This window comes from Phocoena phocoena, chromosome 17 (genome assembly GCF_963924675.1).
Source record: "Phocoena phocoena chromosome 17, mPhoPho1.1, whole genome shotgun sequence".
In the NCBI taxonomy this organism is placed as follows: domain Eukaryota; kingdom Metazoa; phylum Chordata; class Mammalia; order Artiodactyla; family Phocoenidae; genus Phocoena; species Phocoena phocoena.
The window spans coordinates 36,372,731-36,382,428 of NC_089235.1; the positions used below are offsets into that span (position 1 = coordinate 36,372,731).

General features: G+C 36.3%; 1 protein-coding gene across 1 annotated transcript in view; it reads left to right on the forward strand.

Moving 5' to 3' along the window:
- SLC26A7 (solute carrier family 26 member 7) overlaps positions 1-8,049 on the forward strand; it is a 202,424-nt gene extending 194,375 nt beyond the window's left edge. The window contains exons 15-18 of the mRNA XM_065895196.1: positions 1,240-1,340; positions 6,702-6,756; positions 6,839-6,942; positions 8,014-8,049. Of these exons, the coding sequence (XP_065751268.1) occupies positions 1,240-1,340; positions 6,702-6,756; positions 6,839-6,942; positions 8,014-8,049 (296 nt within the window). The remainder of the gene's footprint in view (positions 1-1,239; positions 1,341-6,701; positions 6,757-6,838; positions 6,943-8,013) is intronic.
- Positions 8,050-9,698: the final 1,649 nt, after the last annotated feature.

Genomic DNA, 9,698 nt, shown 5'->3' on the forward strand with positions numbered 1-9,698 from the left:
AAGAGACTTCTTCCTCTTTTAATTTTCCATTCTTTTTCATTTTTAATCATGTGTTATTTACCAATATTATCCTTGGCACTCAAGGATAAACTCCTGGAAGAAAGGGATAGGATCTTGCACATTTGTATGGTTCACTTCATTTCAAAATATTTCTTGAACAAACTCATGCTCTATTGTTATTGTTTCAATTAATAAATATGAATATACATCTAAAGATGAAACTTGGAAACAAATCCTATACCTGAATACTACTCTTAAAATACATTAAAAATTACTTTGTAGCATTTCTTAGTTTTTAAAAATACCGATTTTCCCTCATACTTCCCTTCAATGCTAATTGAGAAACAACCATATTCCAATTTTTCTGTAGCCACTATAGAGGAAAACCATGGACATTTTAAATAGCAAAACTATTCCAATTAAAAATGTATATTTTCAGAGAATTTCATAATAATGAATGAATTGGAGTTTATTTGAATTCCCCCTACTAATGGTGGGGGAATCTTGGCCGACATGATTTGCTCTCAGAACCTTATCACTCTTTAGAGGGACCTCAGATGTGGTGGCCTGTCACTGTTTAGAAATATGTCATTTCACATGAGAAAACTGTGGCCCTGAGGACATTAGTGAGAAAGAGGTCATGAACTCCTAATTAAAAACAAAATTCCCACCAGGTGCATTCAGAGTCAGATTTACTATGAACCAAATGAAGCTTAATTTTCAGGCCCCTCACACAGAATGCTTCTAAGTCTGAGAGACACACTCCAAGATAGAATCTTTTCCTTAGTGTGACACAAAAATTGTATAAACTTCAGACACCACAAAATAGGGCTCTACCTCTGGGCATACGTATGAAAGAAAATGTGGGATATTGTGCAAAGAGAACTTTGAGGATGTCTAGCGGCCTCGATTCTGGGCTGTGTTTGGCACTAACTTGCCAGGTCTCCTTTCAGAATCGTCTAAACTTGCTGAGCTTCAGTTTGTTTATCTGTGAAATGATACTGGTAATTAAGTTAGCCCATCTTCCTATCTGAGTTATGTAATAATTACCTGAGACAACATTTGAATATTCAAAAATCAAAGAGTTCAAAAGTAATTAACTGAAAAATGTAAAAATTAAAAGTGTTTGGAATTGACCTTGTTAAACACGAGGCCACCATTAATCTTCCCAATGTTCAACAATATCAACAGTAAAAATCTCTAAGAATTCTCCCTAACTCAACTCTGTTCCTCCTACAGAAGAAGCAACACAGCCTTGCCTGAATCAGAAGTGTTCTTTAATCCTAGATTGCAGTGGATTGACCTTTTATGACTATTCTGGAGTCTTCATGCTTGTTGAGGTATTTACACAGCTTGTGTTTGGACTGATTCTTTCCCTTCCCTTTAGTAACACGGTTTCACCAGCCTCTCTCTCAGCTCTGGGATTTTGATCCTGCTTGTTTCAATACTCATCTCACCCATTCTCTCCAAAGGGCATAGACTTTATTACTCCCACTACTGTAGATTTCTTTTCAGGAGATGCCGTGAAGTTTCTAGCTGTGTGTGAATCTGGAGAGCGCGGGAGGAGTAGAGGTGGATATTCATGTGGGGTGTTAGAACAGAACATAGACTTGGGATATAATGGGTATAGCAGATGCTGGGCAGTCAACTCCTAGGTTTCTAGAAAGAAGGAGAAAAGTCCCCTCCATGAGCAAGTGGCCTGATGATGGCAGGATGTTGTCTCTCACATCATGGATGGGTACAGTCTGACCTGAAACCATTCCTGGTCTCTGAAATAATACTCAGTGCAGGGTTTTTTCTCCATTCTCTCAGACAATGGTGTCCTCTACCCCATGATATCCATGGGGTCTCCATGATCCCGGTTGCAAAAAATAAAAGTTTTATTTCTTTAAAACTGAAGCCTCCATTTAGTTAGATCGAACACCTAATATTGCCAATTCAAGGAAAACTCAGACACTTCTGGAATTGTTTCCTCCTCTTTTTTTGAGTAAATACTAAGTCAACAAGGAATGTACTCCCTTTCTTATTTCCATTTATTCTCTCCTCAATACCCTAAATATGAGGGAGGATCTTGAGGATCAAGCAATGTCTATTTCTCAGCTGTCCTCAGTCCTCCATTAGCTTCTGCTGTGTGGAACTTGGTTCATCTCGCCTTTGGCGGTTTGTTCCCCAGCGGTTCTCTTACACTGGCTTCATACAGTCTTCTGCTGTGTGAGGCTTTGTATTCAGCCAAAAACTTAATCATAACCTATGGCAATTTCTGGAGCTCTTTCCCTGCATATTTCCCTTCTTTCCATTACTCTCTCCCATAAATTTCACCCACTCAATCCTTCCTAAATGCCAGTTCTGTCTTCTCAGCTCAGTAAAGTGGCTGCATTTTGCTTGGGTCCCCCCCGCTCATCATGTCACGGTCCACAAACTGCTTTGAAGCAGAATGCTGAGATGATCTGAGAGCTCACCTCGTTTGTTTTTTTTTCTTCCAGAAAACTCAGCCCTTTTCTGCCTGTTCCCATTGCCGGAAAACAATTTATATATTTTCTCCATTTGTCTACTTATTTACGAAGGATAGGATAGTCTTTATATTAATTACTCTTCATGGCCAGAAGTCAAAATTGGACATTGACTTTTAAAGAGTTAAAACCAGTAGTCCTAGAAGGCCTCACATTGTAGATTTTGATTGCTTTCTCATGGTGTTGCATAACTGTCTCTATTCATTCATATTTTAAATTTGAAATGTCCAACCTTTCAAACTCAAGATAGTACAAAGGGCAGCTTCAGTCTGGCTTTCCTGTGAAGATAGGGTGGGACTATGTGAAGAGAAGCAGCTTACTATGTGACAGAGCGTAGTCTCAGATCTATCACACCCGCTGGGAGGTGTTAGGAAAATTGTCTAACCTGTCTGGATCTCAGTTTATTCATTTTGTAAAAATGGGGGGAGCGATTTTGTTTCAGATTTAGTAGATATTAAAAAAAGAAATAAATTATGCAAAATAATTTTAAATATCCTAGGCCTTAAATCTAGTGGCTGTTTTTGGTAAATTTTCCACATGTAATATGCTTTTAATTTCTTGTTGCTCACCATAAAAACTTTGCACAATTTGGCATAAGGTTGAACCTCAATACTTTTCTTGCATCTAAATCCTGACTGTAAACAGAGAGTCTCTCATCATTAGAGGGCTTCTTGTGTTCAGCACTTTTATTTACTGTGTTGCCAAGGTCTAGAAGAGCACTGTTAAACCTATGTGTATAAGGATCACCTGGGGAGCTTATTTAAGATGCAGTCTTTTGATGGAGCGATCATTTTGAAATGTACAGAAATTTTGAAACATTATGTTATGTAACAGGAGCTAACACAGTGTTGTTGGTCAATTATACTCCAAAAGCAAGCAAACAAACAAACCCATAGAAAAAGAGATCAGATTTGTGGTTACCAGAGGCAAGGGGTGAGGGGAGGGGGAATTGGATGAAGGCAGTTAAAAGGTACAAACTTCTGGTTATAAGATAAAAAGTACTAGGGATGTAGGTACAACATGATAAATAGAATGAGCACTGCTGTATGTTATATATGAAAGTTGTTGAGAGAGTAAATCCTGAGAGTTTTCATCAGAGGAAAAATATCTTTTTTCTATTTCTTTAATTTTGTATCTATATTAGATGATGGATGTTCACCAAACTTATTGTGGTCATCATTCCATGATGTATGTATGTCAAATCGTTATGCTGTATACCTTAAACTTATACAGTGATGTATGTCAATTATAATTCAATAAAACTGGAAGGAAAAAAATGCAGTTTTCTGAGTCCTGGTTCTGGCCCAGGAATATTCATTGAAAACAATGTAGTTTGTCCAAGGATTATGTTTTGAGCAACACTAGACTAGGATTGTCCTTTTACTGGGAAAAGTCAGTATGTATATTTTTCGTTTAATTGTATTTAAGATTTGTTTTGAATATATTCCAGTATTTATTAGCTGTCCTCTCTAGATATTGCAAATCAGGACTTAGAGTTAGTAAAGAAGAGGAAATGGTTACTTATTGTCAGTGAGTTTAAGATCTAAGGTTGAAAATTCAGAGGAATTCAAATAATCTAGGTTTTGGGCATGGTGAGAAAGAAACTTTTAAGAATTCATCTTAATGGTTTTAAAATACTGCACAACATAATAAAGGAATAAGTCAACTGATGCATTTTATTTTTAAATGGGCAGAAAGACATTTGCCTTTCTGTATATACAAAACCAGCAGTTTTGTATCAATTTGCTTTCTTTTTGTGTGTGTGTGTGTGTTACGCGGGCCTCTCACTACTGTGGTCTCTCCCGTTGCGGAGCACAGGCTCCAGACGCGCAGGCTCAGCGGCCATGGCTCACGGGCCCAGCCGCTCCGCGGCATGTGGGATCTTTCCGGACCGGGGCACGAACCCATGTCCCCTGCATCGGCAGACGGGCTCTCAACCACTGCGCCACCAGGGAAGCCCTTTAATTTGCTATTTTTAGTTTCCTTATTACTATTTAGTTTATTTCATCATGGTTACAGTAAATTATGATGTATGTTACAATCATAAACTTTAAATATAGACAAATTCTAGGTCCAAATATTAGCTACATAACTAGTTCTAGGATCTGGGTTTAAGTATTTGTTTGCTTTTCTGTAAACTGGAATTAGAAATACTTCGAGTTGTTGTGAAGCTTAGAAATGATATATTGTATATAAAGCATATAAAAAGGTTTCTAGAAGTTAGTTAAGTACTCAATAATGCTAGCTTCTATTTGTTCTCATTTTGCAAAAGTCATTTCTTAAAATAATATCACTGCAACTAATACTATTTCTTAGTTCCTGCCACCCTGAAATAGGGTCCAGACTAAAGAGCCACAGAATCTCTTCAGCCATGCATGTCTTCCTGCTTCCCAAAAACACTCCCTGGATTATTTTCTCAGTCACTTTGGTATAAGGAAGATTCTCCTAAGAGGTATAGGTTGAAGAAAATGGAGTGAATGCTATTTGTTCTTCTACTTAGGACACTTCTACTTAGTGAACTAGAGAATATGTTTATCAGCATCAATAAACCACCCATAGCAATGTGTTTGTGCTTCACTGAGCTTAAGAAAAAGTAAAACACTGACAGATCACTTTGAATTGTCATTTCAACTTAGGAAAACAGGAGCCATTTATTCAATGGCAAGTCTCAGACCATGTATTATTTATTTGTTTATTTGCTTGTTTATTTATGCCCAGAGTGATGTCTCCTATTATTCCACAATTCTTCTACCATAGAGATAACTGCTTATTGCTGGAAGAATATAAGGGAAATTTTTGGGTGTATCATGCATACCCTTAAAAAGTTTTGTAAACGCAGCATTCTACATTTTATATGTATGACACTTTACTATTACGTAACCAAATCCATCCTACTGTTACTAAAACTTCAGGATTTACTGAGTTTTGTCGGCTGACTTTGGTCTGGGTGAATTTAAGATCAGGGCCTTCAGTAAGGTTGTTACTACTTGAGATTTTCTAGGACTTAAAAGAAGGCAAGACCCTGCAGTATGCCAAGAAAATTAGTCAGGATCTCTCATCTTGATGGACCATAAAAATGGAAGTTGGGCAATCAAACTTGGCTTTGATTATAGTGAGGTTCTCAATTTACTGTCCATGGATGGGGTTTAGAGAATACATGAATATGTGCAAATTGTTGTAAAATATTAAAGTAAGCAGTAGGTAAGCAGTTTCATCATATTCACAGATGGGTCCTTGACTTCCAATAAAAGACGGTTGAAAACAATTTTATATCATTCTTACAGGGAAGGAAAGGTGGTGTTTTTATTTTTATTAAATAAAATGGAAAATGTAAGCAGCAAAACTTAGCTTCATAAAAGGTAAATGCCAGGACATGGAAGCAACCTAAATGTCCATCGACAGATGAATGGATAAAGAAGATGTGACACATATACACAATGGAATATTACTCAGCCATAAAAAGGAATGAAATTGAGTTATTTGTAGTGAGGTGGATGGACCTAGAGTCTGGCATACAAAGTGAAGTAAGTCAGAAATAGAAAAACAAACATTGTATAATAATGCATATATATGGAATCTAAAAAAAAAGAAAAATGGCACTGATGAACGTAGTGGCAGGGCAGGAATAAAGACATAAACATAGAGAATTGACTTGAGGACACAGAGGGGGAGGGGGAAGCTGGGGCAAAGTGAGAGTAGCATTGGCATATATATACTACCAAATGTAAAATAGATAGCTAGTGGGAAGCAGCAGCATAGCACAAGAAGATCAGCTCAGTGCTTTGTGACCACCTAGAGGGGTGAGATAGAGAGGGTCGGAGGGACATGCAAGAGGGAGGGGATATGGGGATATACGTATACATATAGCTGATTCACTTTGTTATACAACAGAAACTAACACAGTATTGTGAAGCAATTATACTCCAATAAAGATCTATTTAAAAAAGAAAGAAAGAAAGAAAAAATGGTAAATGCCTTGCTGGCGTTCATCTTCCTTTGCTAAGACCATCTCTTATAGAAGTGGGTCAGAGTATGCCTGAATGTGTTACAATGCCACCCCCTGGTGGTGTGGTATCATAAACATTGGCTTTTTTTTTTTTTAACTAGAAATTCTGCCTTCTGAAGTTCATCTTATTCCTTCCTGCCAGCTTTCCTGAATTAATTGTGGGTGTACTATTTTAATTCTTCCAGGTTTTCATGGACTGCAAGAACAAGAGTGTGGATGTATCATTAGTCCACTGCACAGGTAAGGGAATATCCTTGGCTAACATTGGACATGATCCTTCTGCTGCTCCATGTGACCTTATATCACTTGTGTTTTCTTATAGCTTCTTTGATAAAAGCAATGAAATACTGGGGAAACTTAGATTCAGAGAAACCAATTTTTTTTGAATCAGTATCTGCTGCAATAAGTAACATCCACTTAAATAAGGTGAGTTGAGCAAGTTTGCATGCCAGAATTATAAGAAAATTGGAATGTAGAATACATGGGCTTTGCATTTTTTGTATTAGCCTATTATCCCACTGACATCTAAAAACCTATTAAAATGTGCCCCTTCCTCAGAGTCCTCTGCTACAAGTAAAGGAATTTTTTCATTCCTTTTTTGGACAAGTTATGAATTGTTTAATAATTTGGATCTTCCAACAATATCACTGCTTAGAGGATTTGGTGATCGCCTATTAAGTGCAAACTGCTTGCTTATGAAAATAAATGCATCTTCCAGGATCCACTATCCTGGGAATTGGAATCCACCTCTGTCAAATGCAAAAACTCTAAATATAGCCTTATAGCTTTTTGCTGCTCTCATATCCTTTACTCTTAGCTCATACTGCCACCTTTGGAAATACTATTTGCAAAGCCCAACACTCACACGGTTTGAAGTGTCAAAGTTATCTTCCAATACGGGGCTGTATGGTTAGTTTAAGAACTGTTCCTAGAACTTTGATTTCCCATAATTTTTCTTTGATTTTGAATTGTTTGGCCTTTCCTTATCCCTAGAACAGCAACTGTTATCTCTCTGAGTCATCCCTATTATGTGCAATTAGAAGAGTATGTATTTACAGAATAATAACATTACTGTTATTATTGTCATTTCTACTACTACTATTACTGCTGCTGCTGCTGCTGCTACTACTGTTATATACCTAACATTCACTTTGTGCTCATTATGTTCCAGGAATGTGCTAAGAGCTTTACCTATGTTACTTCACTAAATTTGCCACAACCTCATGAAGTAGATACTATTATTGAACCTATTTTTAGAAATAAGGAAACTGAGGTCCAGGGAAGTTATACCATTTGTAAGTGGGAGAGCCAGTTTCAAAGTCAGCAGTCTGACCTAGGACCTGGAGCTTTAAACTTCTATGCTCTGATGCCTCAGAGAATATCCATTTTCTTAGCTTGGCTGGACAGCTTGCTTCAGTTACTACTGTTCTTTGACTGTGATATCAACTTAAGGGTCAAGTAAGTAGCAATTGCTAATTTCTTCCCCTTCTATTTCAGAATTTGAGCAAACTCAGTGACCACAGTGAAATCTGAGACTCTTTTGCTGCAGTACAGCTCTTTTCTTTAGCAACTGCCCCGAAGAGGCCATACTCAAGTATTTTCACAACATTTCTTGTTGTGTAGATCCTACAAATGACCTCTACTAAAATGTGTGATGTGACTTACTAACCACATAACCGCTGCTCAAGGTTTGCCAACAATTTTATCTAATCTTTGTTAGTAAGCAAATTCACTTTGTAGGTTATTGCATAGTTATTTTATAAAAATCAATATGCATTTAGTTTTAGTGTACTGAAAGGTAAACATGAATTTATTTCCTTTTTTCATACCAAAGTATTTTGTGTTAATTCAGTTTGTTGTAGTTCATTTGTAAAAGTCAGAAATACTTTGTCATATGATAAGAGATTTAGAACATTTGCAAGCCATTTGTAAAAATGCAGGATCACCTGTAACTAATACATAAAAACAACTTAGCAAGTGTGCCATTTTCCCTAACCAAAGAAGCCATTAAATATCAATAAGCTTAAATGTTACTTCATGCAATATGATTATGAAATTCACAGAAAGTAAGTCAAACAAAAACAAATGGCAAACTAGAAACCATTCTTCTCCATACCTTTCCATGCGTGGATGTCTTCAGGAATGTTTTCAACTTAAGTAGTATCCCAGTGAAACCATGTCCTTGACATTAGTCTGTTTTGCTGTAAATATTGGAAATGCTTAGGATCTTCAGAACTTATAGCCTTAATTTCCACATTCCCACTCCATAAAAGTTTCCATTTTCAGCTTTAGTTTTTTTGGAACCAGAGAATGTAGAAGTTGAACCCCTTATGATTTTTTCACAAATATGATTTTTAGAAAAGAAAATATCACCAGTAGAATAGCTTTGTACTTTTCCAATATAGGATTAACTGTAGTAGTTTGGGACTTTCCTATTTCAGAGAGATAGTCAATATAATATAATACATTTATCTATCTATACCCCTATAGATAGATAGATCTCCTTAGAATGCTTTTTCTTTTCTTTTGTTAGAAGGGAGCTTAGGTAAGTGATTATCTTTTAACCCACTAAACCACCAAGGTATTGACAAATAAATACCATAGGCCAGGCTGACTTGTATAAGTTATTATTTTCATGTTTCTACATATATTTTCAATCACATACAATTATATAGTTTCATATTTTTATCTAACAATTTGATTTACCTATGAAGAAATCTCACTTTCAAAGATAGATGTAGATGCACGCTTTAGTCTTAAGACATTTTAACTGTTCTAGAAATTACCAGTTAACAAAAAGCCAAGTACTTTAAAGTGAGTTTGAGAAGTAGTTTGAAAACAAATTTAAAGACTCGTAATTTAGGTGTTTTTGAGAACATCTGTAAGAGTAAATTCTAATATCTGCCGTGTGATGTAATGGTTCCTAGCAAATGTGTAGTAAACATTCACATGGCCCTTATTTTTACCATTGAGTCCTAGACAGACAATGTAATGAAATGAAAGGGGAATAATAAGCATTTCAAATTCTTGTAACTTATTTAGCCATGTCAATTCTGATTGACATGAACTACAAACGGTAGTTTTTGTCCCACAGGAACCTTCAATCCTTTCATCACTAATTTGGATTGAAATGAGTGAAGCCAACTTTTCTTCCCATCAAATACTGTTCCAAGAAAATGTGG